Source organism: Pseudopipra pipra, chromosome 19 (assembly GCF_036250125.1).
Source record: "Pseudopipra pipra isolate bDixPip1 chromosome 19, bDixPip1.hap1, whole genome shotgun sequence".
NCBI lineage: Eukaryota > Metazoa > Chordata > Aves > Passeriformes > Pipridae > Pseudopipra > Pseudopipra pipra.
The window spans coordinates 9,091,477-9,106,344 of record NC_087567.1 but is presented as its reverse complement, the minus strand read 5'-3'; the positions used below and the strand labels follow the sequence as shown (position 1 = coordinate 9,106,344).

At 44.1% G+C, this 14,868-nt stretch overlaps 1 protein-coding gene across 9 annotated transcripts in view; it reads left to right on the top strand.

Moving 5' to 3' along the window:
- Window positions 1–6,409, top strand: part of PECAM1 (platelet and endothelial cell adhesion molecule 1) — a 35,935-nt gene extending 29,526 nt beyond the window's left edge. For all 9 annotated transcript variants that reach the window (XM_064676382.1, XM_064676385.1, XM_064676381.1 and 6 more), the window contains 2 exons: window positions 99–121; window positions 4,857–6,409. In XM_064676382.1, the coding sequence (XP_064532452.1) occupies window positions 99–121; window positions 4,857–4,886 (53 nt within the window). In that variant the 3' untranslated portion in view covers window positions 4,887–6,409. The remainder of the gene's footprint in view (window positions 1–98; window positions 122–4,856) is intronic.
- The last annotated feature ends 8,459 nt before the right edge of the window (window positions 6,410–14,868 follow it).

The following is a 14,868-nucleotide window of genomic DNA, read 5'->3' as shown; positions in this document are numbered from 1 at the left end:
GAACAAAAAGGTTGAAGAACAAAAAACCTGCATTTTCTGGAACACAGAACTCTGCAACGTGCCATTTTGTAATTTGTGTGTTGTGTTTTATTTTGCAGATTCTATGGAAAACAGGCATTCTGTAAGTATATGGTTTATGCAATTAAATGTGGTGACATTGGATTGAGATTACTGTGTATCTAGTGAGACAATGTTCAAGTGTTGCTGTGGTTTCATTGCTTATTTGCTGCCCAGGACCTTTACAGGACAGCTAAGGGGCAATCTCTTCGTGTATATTCTTACTTAATTAGCCTTTCAGTCCCACATTTATAGAATGATCAGCTCTAAAACCCCTGGGAGGGACTGGTGTTTGGTGGTGCTGGTGCAGGAGGGAGATGGCAAATAACGATCTCCCAGGAATTGGTGTTGAACACCTGCACAGCTCTGGATATGTGCCACAGATATTCCTACTGGCAGGATGGCACAAGGTTGGCATGGCTGCTGCTTCCTTCAGGTTCCTGATGGACCTGAGGAACTCGAGATTTGCATATGAAAACCTGCTGAACTGGTTAATGTGACCCTGGGGACAGAGCTGTTGTTCCAGTTCCCGGGTGTTCAGTGCCGGGTGTTCTCCTTGGGATGTGCCTGTTCACACACACATCCTGTGACTGGGATATCCAAAAAAGGCAGGTCCTTTCTAAGGTGTGAGGAGTCAAACTAAGGAGGAATCACCCCAACCTGCAGAAGTCACTTCACTATTTATGACTGTTTCCTCCTGGCTGTGTTTCCATCCACTGGTACAGCAGGTGGGGTGACTCCAAGGGCTGCTGCTAAACTGAGACTGTGTAAGAAATTTTGAAGGCAAACAGTTTTTTATTGCAGAGTACATTGCTGGGTCATGGCTGGGTCAGTTGTGCTGCTCTAACCAAGAACTGAGATTAGTACCATCCATATATGGACCATCTCAGCTGAAAAGCTTTGGAGTTTTGTGAAGGTTCTGTAGGTGGTGAAAAGCTTCATAGTGCTAAGGAGCCAGTGAAAAAAATATGGATTTTCTTTAAAAATCCAAGGAATGTCTTGAATGAGCTGTTACTCTGCTCTCAAGAGATCCCAGAGGCAGGGAACTTCCATTTCAGGAGTACTTTTATGAATGTTGCTCTCAAATGCAACCTCAGACTATGCAGAACAGGGGGTTTTTTTCTACCATCCACTTTGTGACTTTGGAACTTGTAGTTCAAAAGAAAAAAGGAGAGACCCATAAATAAGAGTCACAATAGCACAGCCTACGTCAGCTTATGGCATCCCTGTGAGTTTTGAAAGGCTCCATCAGCACTCCCATCCCACGGGACACACAAGCAGCCCATTGTATTATTTACAGACACTGGCAGTGCACTGAAGGTCACAGATTGCCTTACAATAAACAGACTCGTGTTAAAACAGGCCAGGAGGGTTTATAGTATCATTGTCTTTTTTAGTTTAAGGGTTTGTTTTTATTCTTTGCTCTCGATTTTCTAAAAATACATTGAGCTGAACCCTCCTCTGGGTTGTACCAGGAATTCCTTGCAGAAGAAAGTTTGTCCCTGTCCAACACAAAGTAAAAAATGGTCAAGAAAGGCTGTGACAGACATCAGTGTAAGCTCAGGGAGGAGATTTTGTCTTCTTTTTTCCACAACCTACCTAATTTATAATGGACACAGGATAAAAGAAGTTTTATGAAGTTTGTTTTTTTTTGTTCTCTTTTCCTGTGGTCGAAAGTGAGTGAAATCTCTCTCCATGGAACTATAATGGAAAAGTCAGTGAAAATGCACTGGCTACCCTGTAAATAACTTTCATAATTAATTGGGCTATTAAAGCTTGCTAAGCCAGACAATCTATGAGGTAATGGTAGATTCAAGGAAGAAGTGTCAGCTGAGGGCAGTGTTTTCTTTGTGTTTCTTTTATTATTCTCCTGTTAACAGTAGAAAAGTAATAAAACCGTTTTGTGAAACTAATCCCATTTTCAGAAACACCCCAAAGAAAAGTCAGTTTTTTAACACTTCACATCTCTACTTGAGGTTTCCTGGAAGTAGCTTTACTCAGTTCACATCTGAGACATTGTCCCCCCCTTTGCTATACTGTTCATGTACTAACATAGTAACTGTTCCTTTTTTTAACATGTATTAGTGCTTTAAAGTACACAGCAAAAAACCAGAGCCCTGTTCTATTCACAATATAGCCTGTGGCAAAAAGCAGCACCATGTTGGATGGAGAGATGAATTTTGTTATAGATTTTCCATCCCCTCTATCTGCCTCTCACCACTTTTCAGGCAGCACAGAAGAGGCAGGGAACTACTAATGTGCTTTGTATCATTATTTTCTAGAAGCTATTTTTTTTCCTGTAGCTCATTTTCACACAGTGCTTGACTGTGATGTCTCTCAGAGGTTTGGTCCAAATGAGGGGTTGTTGATCCTACTCATGAAAAGGAAAATGCTTCTTATAAAGTGATCAAGTGGCTTAGACTTCCTCCCCAGCTGTTCTGCTTCTTGATAGTCAAATTAAGTATTTGGCTCAGAGTTGAAGTTGCTTTTAATGTGCTGCTCCCTTACTTTGTGAGTGAAAGGAGGCCTTCAGGTGGTCAGCTGGCATCTTAATCACATGGAATGCCAGATGGATTCCTTAGTTTAGTGGCCTGTCAAAAAACTTGTGGAATTTGACTATGTAGGATGTAATAGATGTTCCAGCAGTGTGGGGCAAAGGACACCCCAGCAGAGAAGAGTGTTTTTGTAAGAGCTGTTTTCAGAGATGGGAGGACATGCAGCCTTTTTGTTTCAGTAATGATGGTGGAGGCTCAACATCGGATCCTGATGTCCTTTTTACTCCCTAAAATCAAATAATGTGGATTCCACTGCTCAGATAAAGTCTGTTAACGCTCAGTTCTGCATTGCTCTTCCAGAAGTCATGGGCAAAACACTCTTCTCTGTGGAGTAGGAAGATGTAACAAATCATTTTAATGATTGCCAGCCCTGCTTTTGTGCGTTTGCCCCTACACAGTTTCTGCCAGAATAAATATAATCCAGCAGGGAAATCTAGGAAATTTGCTTCATCTTCACTGAGACACAATCACAAAATTGAGCTCAGGCCTTTAGTAAACACTGTGTACTGACAGCAAGTGTTGTGTTATGCATTCAAAATGTTTGTGTTATGTCAAGAGAGGTTCTAGAAAAGCAACCAGTTTAAATTTGAATTACTTGAATTGTGAAAAGGCCCAGCTGCAGTACAAGTTGTGACTGACTTGCAATCCAGAGTACCTTGAACCTGAATGTCTGGGACTTTTAGGTAATTTAGAAAGGAACCTAAAGTTTTATGTTGGGGGTTGCTTCCCTCCATCTCCTCCGTTTCAGAAATTTGTATCTTAAATGCCATCCATAGGAAGTATTTGCAAAAGAAATGAATTACTTAGAGAGGAACTGGGAGGAGGTTTCCTTCCTGAAATCAGAGCTGGCAATCTTTCTAAGTTATTTAATGGTCCCAGTTTCTGAAAACATATTGAAGGAAATATCTTGACAATGAGATAGCCACTTCGCCAAATCCTAATTGGTATTGTGTCAAATTTACCTCAGCAGAACGTTCTGACTTCATACCTCCTCCTCTCCTGCTCCCTCTTAGCTGTGTGTGTGTTTGTGTGATTCTGTCCTGGGGGTGCAGGAGGACTGGCAGCCTTGGCCAGGACATCGTGTACTTTTAGCTGCCTGTTTGCTCAGCCTCAGCGTGTGCCCTCTGAGACAGAAACCTGTACAATTTACATCCATTTGGTGCAATTTCTAGGTGTTATTCAGCTACTTTCTCATCTTGCTTGAGTGATCCCAAAAGTATTTTCTCAGTGGCAAAGGAACTCACGTTGCCAGCACAACACAGCCAGTTCTGAAGGAGGAGCTGGCATGTGTTTAACTGTGCACAGTGACATGGCACAGTAGTTTCAGACAGGAAAGGAAGATGAAGGATGTGTCCATTTAGAATTGGGGGGGGGTGAGATTTCAGGCAGTCAGGATATGAAAAACAAGGTGATACTCTGAAATAAACACTGAATTATAAACCAGGAATTCCTGCCTCTGACTCATGGGGCAAATCCTTTGGGGGTAAGTCCACAAAAGGAATGAGGCGCCTCGGTGCTGACAGACTAAACTATTAGGTTAGAGGCCACCATGTACTCTTAGAAATTTCTTGGAGGAAGACTTGCTTTGGCAACCAATGTCAGGAAAGACTTGACAGTTGTGAATCCCCAGTGGACAGAATTATTTCTGTCCTATAATGTGAAAACAATGAAGTTTGGGATCTCTCTCTGCCCATTCCCATTGGCTGGACTGCTCCATGTGCACACTGCCTGTTGTGGTTCCCAGTGCCAGGTTTGTGTCCCTGCTGTGTGCTGGAGATATCCTCTTCCCAGCAGCCAGGCTCTTGGAGGAACATGGTGTCCCAAAGCTGAACACTGCGTTGCTCCCTGGGAGACACCAGCCTTAGGAAAAGGTTTTCCTTCTCACAAACTGAAGCTGAGGATCTGATTGTGGCAGCTGAACATCTAGTAAATACAGGATCTGACTTCCAGATGTCTTGAGTGCCAGCAATTCCCTTAAAAATCCAACTTTTAAAAGTAAATACCCGCTTGCAGATGTTGGTGATTAACAGCATTGCAGTCTAGCCTGTAATTGTTGACCTAAATCTCCCACTGTCTTATTTCCTTTTATATCTGATGAAGATAATACTAATATCTCCCCAGGGAACTGTGAATATCTATTAGCTCATTGTGCAGCATTCTAAGGAATATGCTATGGGGCAAGAGGGTAGGGACACATTTATACTCACACCTTGTTTTTTTCTTTTTTGCTCTTGTTGCCAACAGAGAATATCAGGGCATCCTGATGCTACTTAGAACAGTCATCTCAAAGATCAGCTGGGAGAAGAAAACAAGCCAAGATGGAAGATGTTGCAAATGTTTCAAAGGCTCTGCAGCAGTTATTTATGAGTTTGCCAGACTCTTCTTTTCAAAGTTTATTTCCTTAGGGGGAACAATAGAGATGTTCCTAAAGCATTTAATGGAAAAAATTGCGAATAAAAATTCTCATAGGAAAGTGGCTCTAGAAACCACTGACCCAGGTTCTCATTTTTATTTTCTCCTGCTAATGCAATTTTGCCCTTTTTTTGCCTCCAATTCATCATTCTCTGAGGAAACAAAAGGGGAAGTTACAGCTGAGGAAGCACATTTCTACAGTGCAGTGACTACTGGGATGCCAGTAGGACGTAGAAATATCTAAGCTTGCTTTGAACTTGCTAGCTTGGTTATCAGTGACACTTCTGTGGCAGAGCAGAGCTCAGCACAGCTTGGCCAGCCATGGATGTACTTTCTGATCCTGCAGCTTGTGCTGAACTCCCTGTGCTGCAGCAGCTGGACTGCTACCAGGCTTGGAGCCAGCTCACTTATAGCCCTGGGGATGCTTCACTGCAGGGAGGGCCTGACAGAAGAGAGAGCTCTGGGTGCTCGAAAAACTTGAATAACTGTTGGGAGATTCAGACTTTACCAAGTGCTTCTATCAGGAGGGGCACAAATAGTCTTTATTCTTTGCTAAACTGCTTTTCCCCTTTAGAAGGTCTGGTGCTTGTTGGTTAGTTTGGTGTGATGGTTCTTCAAGAAATGATTGTCCATCACAGTTGTTTTGGATGATTCTATGATAGGTCTTCAGGGAGTGGATATACTGCACCCAGGTCAGTGAGTTTATACCTGAAAATCCTGTTATGTATAATCCTTATTCCTTTGATTTTAGGAGCGATCTGAAGTCATACTTGTGCCCAGTTTCTCCAGTATGGAACTCCATACCTAACCTTTTTCTGTATAGCATGATAAACCACTAACATGGATCCAGTCTGGACCTGGATCTAATCTCTGCAGCCCATGCTTATCTCAGCTGCATTAGTTTAAAAAAAGAACACAAAACAAACCAGAAAAAATGCTGTCCTAGCCCCATAACCAGCTGGCCTTTGGCACTGCAATTGCTCTCCTTTTCTTACTGCAGATTAAATTACTACAAGATCTGGGCCACAGGTAAGAAGGTTTTCATTTTAATTAGAAAATAGTGAAAGAGAGGCCATGGATTCTGTATGCATACATAGTTACTGCTTTAAGCATTGCATCAAGGGTGCAAAACAACCACAAAACACAAAAGGGTTTTATATCCTCATTCCAAGTGTTTAAATTTTCAAGCTCCAGTTACTGGCTAATATCTCTAATTTATTGTTCCCTGTGCAAATGTTGTTTGTATCACAAGCCTGTCACAACTGACTGACTTCACAGCTCTTTCTGTTGACAAATGTTCCTTCAGCATCCCATGAGTGTCCATGCAAATGCCTTAGTATAAGGAATGTGAAAAGGTATTTTAATAAAGAAAACTCTGAATTGAACCTTGCACTGGATCTTGCACATTCATGTTAGTGACCACTTGCAAAGGAATGCCTGTGAGGTTTTTTATTAGTGATGAGCCACACAGATCCATCGTATGGATTTGCATATGGAATTGTCATCTCTGCACCAAGTGATTCCAGGCACTCAGAGCTGGAGTTCAGCAGCAGGTAAATACACTAAATTGTTTTAAGAATTCAGTGTGGGAGTTCACATAAGTATTTTACTGAAGTACAAATGTAAAAGCTCCTCCTTCCCAGCCCCTGGCACAGCTCGGGAATGCTCTGGTTTCTGGGAAGTTTCAGAATGTCACTTGGGCATGATGGAGCTGCAGTGGGACAAATCATTGCTCCCTTTCAGCTTGTCTCTTGTCTGGAATAATCCTAAATTATTTTAGATTTAGTCTAATACAAGTTGTTTGCCCTACTGAAACATATGTGAGCTATCCATTTCTCAGAGTGCTGTGTGCTGCTTAAGCCCTTCTGTTTTGTCTTGCAGATAACAAAAGTAATTCAAAATATGGGACATTAGATCAGCAGATGTCTCCAGTGAAGACAAGGTAAATGGGCCCATGAAGTAAACAGCTATGCAAGGAGACCCAAAGTCCTGATATGAGCACGTGCCAAAAAAAGCCTTATTATCCCATAGGAAACATTTGGGAAGTAAGTCTTGAATCTGCTACTGAAACAGACTGAAGCTCAGATTAGACCTCAAACAGTACGGGATTGAAAACAACCAAACGAAATTCAGATTTCAACGTTGTCACCGAGTTGAGCTCAGCAAATATAAAATGAGGTGTGTGGGTAAATATTTACTTTCTGAGCAGGGCAAAGGGATGGCACATGCCCGGGCCCTTTGTGCCATGCAGTGCCTTGTCCTTTGGGATGGACATCCCCAGGATCTCTGTGCCCTGCCTTGTCCGAGCGATTCCACCAGCAGCACCACATCCTGCTTCCACCCAGCATATGCAGGGAAAGCCTTACCCACCACACGGCCTCACTTGGGTAACTTTGGAATATTTCCACTATGACAGAGCTGAGGCTTTAGCAGTGAGACACAGAAATGCTTCAAACAGACTCTTCCTCCTTGCCGCTGTTTGTTTGGGTTTTTTTTGTTTTGGGGTTTTTTTTTAAATTTTTTTATTTTTTCATTTCCAGCCGCGTATTTCCTCGTGCGGAGGGTGCCCCTGTGCTCCTTGGGGGGTGTTTGTGCCGGTCCCTCCCGGGATGTGCCGGGCCCGGGGCAGCGCCCTCAGCGCCGCCGCTCCCGCGCTGACCCCTGGTGGCCGCCGGGGGAACGGCGGGTCCCCGGGCCTGGGGGGTGTGTGAGGGGAAGGCCCCGGTGCTGGGATGGCTTCCCGCGCTTTTAATTAATAAATAGACTGAGCCGCTCTTAAAGAAGGTATTAAGCCATTAGAGAGCGTCCAAAGGAGGGCAGCGAAGATGGTGGAGGGCCTCGAGGGGCGGCTGAGGGCACTTGGTGAGTTCAGTCTGGAGGAGACTGAGGGGAGACCTCATTGCAGTTACAGTTCCTCGTGAGGGAAGAGGAGGGGCAGGCCCTGAGCTCTGCTCTGTGGGGACAGGGACAGGACCCCAGGGAATGGCTGGAGCTGTGTCAGGGCACAGGGTCAGGTTGGATCTCAGGCAAAGGTTCTTCCCCCAGAGGTGGTTGGGCACTGACCAGGCTCCCCAGGGCAGTGGGCACAGCCCCGAGGCTGACAGAGCTCAGGGAGCGTTTGGATGATCCTCTCAGGCACAGGGTGTGACTCTTGGGGATGGTCCTGTGCAGGGTTAAGAGTTAGGCTTGATGATCCTTGTGGGTCCCTTCCAGCTCAGCACATTCTGTGATTCTGTGAAGAGGTTCCTAAATGCAGTGTAAACCTCCCAGCCATGGCTCCTTCCCCTCTTCCGTAGGTTAGTGAATTGTTTGTAAATGCTGAGGCACTACTTTGAGCAGAGTAAATATCCTGTTCATCGGTGGGTGATAAACCTCACGGTTTATTTACTTTTCTAGGGTGTTATGTGTTTGTTCCACCTGCTGCTTTATGAGATTGGTTCTGTTCAGGTTCTTTATGCTGCAATTCATCCCTAAGCTTGTCTTGCATCATGAGCCCACAGCTTCTGGGGGCAGGGAAGAGAAGAGGACAAAGAACAAGGAAAGGAGAAGACAGGAACAGGGAAAAGAAACAAAGTTTGAGAAAAACAAAGCTATCACATGTAAAACAACACCCCCCCTCAGTTAAACTAGAAATCAAACTGGAAGTAATAAAGTATCAGTACAGATTTAAAGTGCTAGCACATTTTATTATTTAGAATGTCAAGGCCTTTCTAAGTAGGCTGGTGAAAGCAAAATAAGCATCACTTTTGCTGTTATTTGGAAGGTAATAAGCAAGTTGTCATGTCTAAAGAATCACAAAGAACGGGGCTTTATTGCCTTCATGCTTTGAAATGCTCCACTCTAAATCACAAGTCTTCCCATTAGAGAGACTTGCTTAATGTAGCTTGCATGGGAAGCTTCAGCTAAATGTGAGCATTTGTATTTATACAGGTAATTTATTTTCTCACCAGCCACAGACATGCTGAGTGGGAAGGCTGAAAAAATTCTCACCATTACAGGCAATAATCACTGTAGTTAAATTTTAAATTTAATAGCAAAAGAAATCACAGTTTCCTCGAGGAGGGAGTCACCTGCAAAGCCTGATGACAGAGAAACAGAATAACAGCATGAAGCTGAAATGAAAGATTTAGCACAAAGCAGCAGAAGCCAAGGCAGCCACTGCAAAGGCACTCGGGCTCTGCCCCATCAATCTGGATCTGCAGGAGCGCTGGACTGTGTGAACTTCTAAGGGCGTGTTAGAAATGGACCTCACACAGTTCTGACCACAATCCCAAGGCCAAGAGGAATTCAGATCCAACAGGTATTGTTTGAGGAGAAATCCCACAACTAAACTGTTACTTACGGTAAAGATGGAATCTGCCTCTGAAATGAATAGAGTAGTAATATATTTCTGTATAATTCTGAAAGCATGAGAGTGGTAGATGAAATCAGGGTCTCCTTTTGAGCAATGAAGATATGACAATTTTTTCACTGAACGAAAACCAGAAGTGACCAGTGCGACAGTTCATATTCCTCTGGTTACTGCCCTGATTTTTCTGTAGTTGTCTTTTTGTTTTAATGTTTTACTCGGGAGATAAAAGGAGATCCTAAAATGAAGGCTTATTACAGTGAAGGAAAAAAATGAAAATAAGATGAAATGAAAGACAGAGAGGAGTGGGCAGAGCTGGGGGTGAGAAATCCTCCAGACTGTGGAAGGTTTGGGTAGAAACAACCCATCAGTCTGGTCACCTTAACAGATCCACACTTCACGGTGTTGGTGATGCTCTGGGAATGTGCTGGGACAGAATCAGTGCTGTGGAGGTGGTATGTCACAAACATTCCTGTATTTGTAGTAGCCCTGTGACCACTAGGAGAAGCAGAAAATACACCCCTTAACAAAAAGCCCTGTTGCAGGTAAGGGCACCATCGATCCAAGAAGACAAAGGGTTCATTTTTGGTGCTGTTGGTGTGTCAGTCCCGTGTGGGGACATGGAGTCAGGAGGCACTGAGGGGCCTGTGATACACAGACTGAGATACTGGCACTGGGAATGTGTGCTTCAAAAGGAAACATCCCATTACACTGGGATTTAGCTGACAGAACCCAAGCCCAGTTCAGTGCTTGCAGAGGAGCTGTGACTGCTGAAATCACCTGTTTCCACAAAGCACTGTCAACACTGCACAGGGAGAGCTAGGCTTTGAATCCTCTGCACTGGCTTCTTGTTTATCCACTGTTTAACTCCAGGCAGAGCCAAGTCTCCACTGTGACTGGCACAGTTTCACTTTGCAAATCAATGAGACAGTGCTACAAGGGCAGAAGAGTCTGGCCTGTGAATGTTGTGTTGCTCAGAGGTGACGAGCTGACAGCCCTGACTGGCTCTGTCCTCATGGAACTAATCTGTGCCAAACCCTGAGCTCCCAGGGCTCCCACTGCCCTCCCAGGCTCTTTCCTAGTGGGATCTTCTGGAGTGGCTCAAGCTCCAACCAGCAGTAAACTGTGGAACTCTGTCATCTCCCAAGTGAAATCACCACCTTCCAGCCCCACCTTTTCCTTAGGGAACTCTCTGCCTCGTGTGGGGATAAATGCTTCCAAGGTAGTGAAAATGAGAGCTGCTGGTCTTTCCTCAGGAGCAGAGAGATAGAGAAGTTGACATCAGTGGGACCAAGATGAGGGGTTCGTCTTAAATGGGCTGAGTCCTGGTATTACTGGAAGGGGTGAATTTGGTGTCTCTGCTTGATAACAGTCTGTGAGAGTGCAATGGAAGAAAAAATTGTTAGGTCTATTAAGTTGTGGTCAGAGTGTAAGTCAATTAACAAAAATTGCGGCCACCCAGGTTATTAAATTAACATGAGATTGTCAATAGGAAATATAGATTGCTTTTGAATAAATGGTAATGATGAAAATCCCACAGTCTCCCATAATGCAAAGCTTAGTTTTGATTTTATTACTGTTTGAGTTGGTTTTTACATTTTTGTTTCAACTTCATGCTCATTAAAGAACAGGAGATTTAAAGAGCAAGACTTTCATATTTAGGAATGCTGAGAGCTGCAATATCTGTTATGAGGCAGAAGCTGGAGATGAGCTGTGATTCTGCAGAGTGATCCACGGCAGAGCTGGAATCAGGTACAGCCAAGAGTGTCTGAGTGCAGTCCTTGCTTGCAAAATGCCAGATCCCATTTTCCAGCCACTGCCTGTGCCTGTGTCACCCAGGCAGGGAATCAGGACCTGACAGCCTGGATTGCTTCAGTTGCTTTGGCCAGTGCTTCCCACAGTCAGGTGAAATCCTTCATTGACACTCCCAGAACTCTGATTCTGTGGCCTCCAGATAAGGATTTAGTATTTTGCACTGCCCTGGACTCCTGGAAATGCTGGCATAGAGACAAGGAGAACAGCAGAAAACCACCTCAGTGAACCTGGCTCAGGGTATTCCTCAGGGCTGGAAGAACAGCTCTGACTGTACCTACAGCATGTGTTGGCACTGTGGAAAAACTGGTTCCACCTGAGGGTGCTGAGCCTCAAACAGCCTGCAGGCAATGTGTCCACCCTGGCCGGGAGTCAGGGACCCTCAGGGAGCAGAGAGGGGAATTATGCAGCCTTCTGAAGAGACATCCTGCACTGGCTGATTTGTGCAGAGGGATGGCATGTTCAGCATGACTGAAGGTATGAGCTGGCTCAGCCCTGGAGCCTCAGAACATCGTGTACGGTGTGTGAGTCCCGGTTAGTCATCGCTGGAGGGAGCCTGGGGCTGGCCTGACACACACCTGTGCTTTGTCGAATGAGAAACCCTGAGAGGGCTGTCTTTAACTGTCGTTATTTTCTTTTCCTTTCTTTTTTAAATCATGTTCTTTTTCCTGAAGCTGATCTTCTCCCACTGAGTTGATTCCTCTCTGACCGTTGCAGGATGAATCACCCAGTCCTACGTGTCTATCTGTATTCCCAGTGGGACTGTGGAAAGCAAACCTGACTAATGTCCCCTACAAGGAGACAATGATAATTGATGCTTTTTAATTACAAGTTTCCTGCATTATGCTCTAATTTTTCAGCTTATAATCATTAACAGTATAATGGAGTCTTAAGTAAATTGTTGCCTTTTCCTCTTGTGTAGCATATGTAGGTCAGATTTTCGTGTGTAACAGTTATTATCTCTGACGCATTAATGAGTGCAGTGACTGCCTGACAAAGGTCACATCTGTGTTTCCTTCACTGCCTACAAACACAGAGAGGGCTGTGTGCTCCCACCGACTGATTGTCCTGATTGCTCTGGTTTCTGGAGCCGTTTCCACCAGTGCAAAATCACTTGGTAGCTGCTTTACACCTACTTTGTACTTCTGTCAGTGAAAGCCAAGGTTGAGGGCAGAGAAGTGTCAGCAGCCCTCATGTTCTCAGCACAGCAATCACCTTTCATGCATCCTTGGGTTTTCAGGCTCTGTGCACTTGCAGTCAAAGGGATGAAGGTGTTGCCTTTCCACGAGGAAATGAATGGAGCTTTTATTCCCCATCTCTGACCAAAGCACTTAGATGGTTTTAGGCCCAGCAGATTGTTTCCAATAGCAGGGAAAATTGATCACTTAGGTACTTTGACGCAAGCCTTTCATTTACAAAGAAAGTACAAAATTCCATTTCCTTGAACAGAGGAGGAATCAGATGATATTCTCTTCATGCAGTTTCAGTCCTTTCAGCCAGCACTTGTCCAGAAGCACTTCAGCAGCCTTTTTTTGCTCAAGGTCATTCTTGCAGGGTTTATATGGCTCTGGCTGGTTTTGAGGAAGGCTGATCCTGCCAGACCCTGGGACTCACCATCACTCCAAGCACTGCCCTCCTCCTGCATCTTCAAAGCCAACCTTCCTCAGCTGGCAGAAACCTTGAATGCATCAGCTTCTCCTCCAGGTTTGCCCTTTTGCCTTGTTTCTCGGGTGGCTGTTCCTTTCAGCTGCCTGCCTGTGTACAAGAGCTTGGTTGTTCCTTTCACAAAGGAATACCCAATGAAAGGCAACATTAAACCTGTTGGGGTCATAAGCTTTTGCCTGAACTCTGTGTCTGGATGGAATTAGGGTTGGACACTCAGCATGTGGCATTGTGCTGGTGAAAAAGTAAGACCTTTGCACATTTATTGTCAGTGACAACAGGAATATGTGAAGGAATTGGGGCAAGATGAGACTCTCACTGCCCAAGTGAAGTTTTTACTCCATGCTCCCCTTCCCACTGCAGAGAAATACCCTGCTGACCAATGAGCAGAATGCATAGCTAATACTCATTCGAGTTTCTTTGCATTCCTTGCCCTACTCATCATATTTAACCTTGGATTAATTTGTAAGGACCTACTCAGAGTTCTATTTAAGAGGGGAAGAAACAGAAAGGAAGCCTGGACATGGTGTGTTTTCTTGCAATATTGTCCTGGACAGTTTCCAACCTGTTAATGGATGCACACTGACATCTAAACAATCCCCAGGGGAGGCTCAAGATCCATCTGACTTGAGTAAGAGGTTCCTAAATAGCTGTAACAAGCCCATACTTCAAAAGAAATAAATTTTGCTATTTTTAAAATATGCAAGTCTTGGAAGGCTTTGAATATCAAGATTAATTCTCTGTCTAAATGCAGTGGAAGGCAGCACTGGTGAGTCTCCCTCAAATCTGGAAGGTTTTAATATTGCCTGGAATCTGGATTTGATGTTCTAAAAGCTTAAGACTGTGTTTAGTTTTTATTCCAGGGCAGACTATCCGTGTACCTATCAGATTCCTTAGTATATTTCCCTGGATTTATGTGAAAAACATACCACATTATCTATCAGCACTTGAAATTTCGACTCAGGCATTCTGGTTTGATAGATTAGCTGACTGAAAGATTTAATGGCACTGAAAAAACCCAGGATCACGTGGAGCCAGATGTTGTCCTGCTCGGTGTGATGCTGTTTGCAGTAGGCAGCAATAGCAGATGGCTGTGGAAGCTGGACAGGGCAACTGGTCAGGTTTGGAGACTGCATTATGCATCAGGTCACTAAAATTGCACAGGGATGGTGAGAGGAGTATTCTCAGTGCCTCACAGTGGGCACCCACCTGGCATGTCTGAGCTGAGGCTGCTCTGCTCTCCAGTACTGCCACTGAGAGTCCTGTTTGGAACTGCCCTTTGGAGGTGCCTCTCCCTTCCCATTGCCTAAATTAGGTAGCCTCAGGTTAGGAGCATTGGCACATAGGAGCACAGGTTCCTTATTTAGCCACCAGATATACATTCAGCTCTGGGTTGGATATTAATGCTCTCAGAACAAAGACATCAGAGCAAGATGTGACTATTTTTATGATAGTGATGTTTTGAGTCAGTTTTGACCTCATGCCAACACAATCCAGGAACAATTCCCATTAAGTCTATTGATGTGAGTCTTTCCTCGAAGGGGATACTCAGGAAACCTTAGCTGAATTATATTTTAAAGTAGATTAGTTAAATTCTATTAAACCCTATGCAGATATTCATATTCAGAATTAAGTGGCATTAATCTGATTTAGTGTACTTCACTTTGAAAAGGAGGAAAGTTAAATCAAATGAAGGCCACTTTAACGCTGAGCAGCAGCACTCATGCAGGACTCCAGTGTAACTTTCAAGTCACGCATGTGATTAATTTGGATTAATTTTTCTGACTTTCCCTGTGAAGACAGAGGACAATGAAATCATCATAGATGACCTGACCATATGTTCTCCTTCTTCCCCCAAAAAATCATTACGGACCTAGCTCATGCTGTATATTGGACAGTTGGTTTGGAGTTGTGGATCTGAAGCTGCTGTTCATTTCTAGTCTATAGTCAGTGCTCTTTTTTCCCTTTACTAACCATTTAAATTAAGCCCATCAGTGTAGAACCTCAGCATCTGCCAGGCAG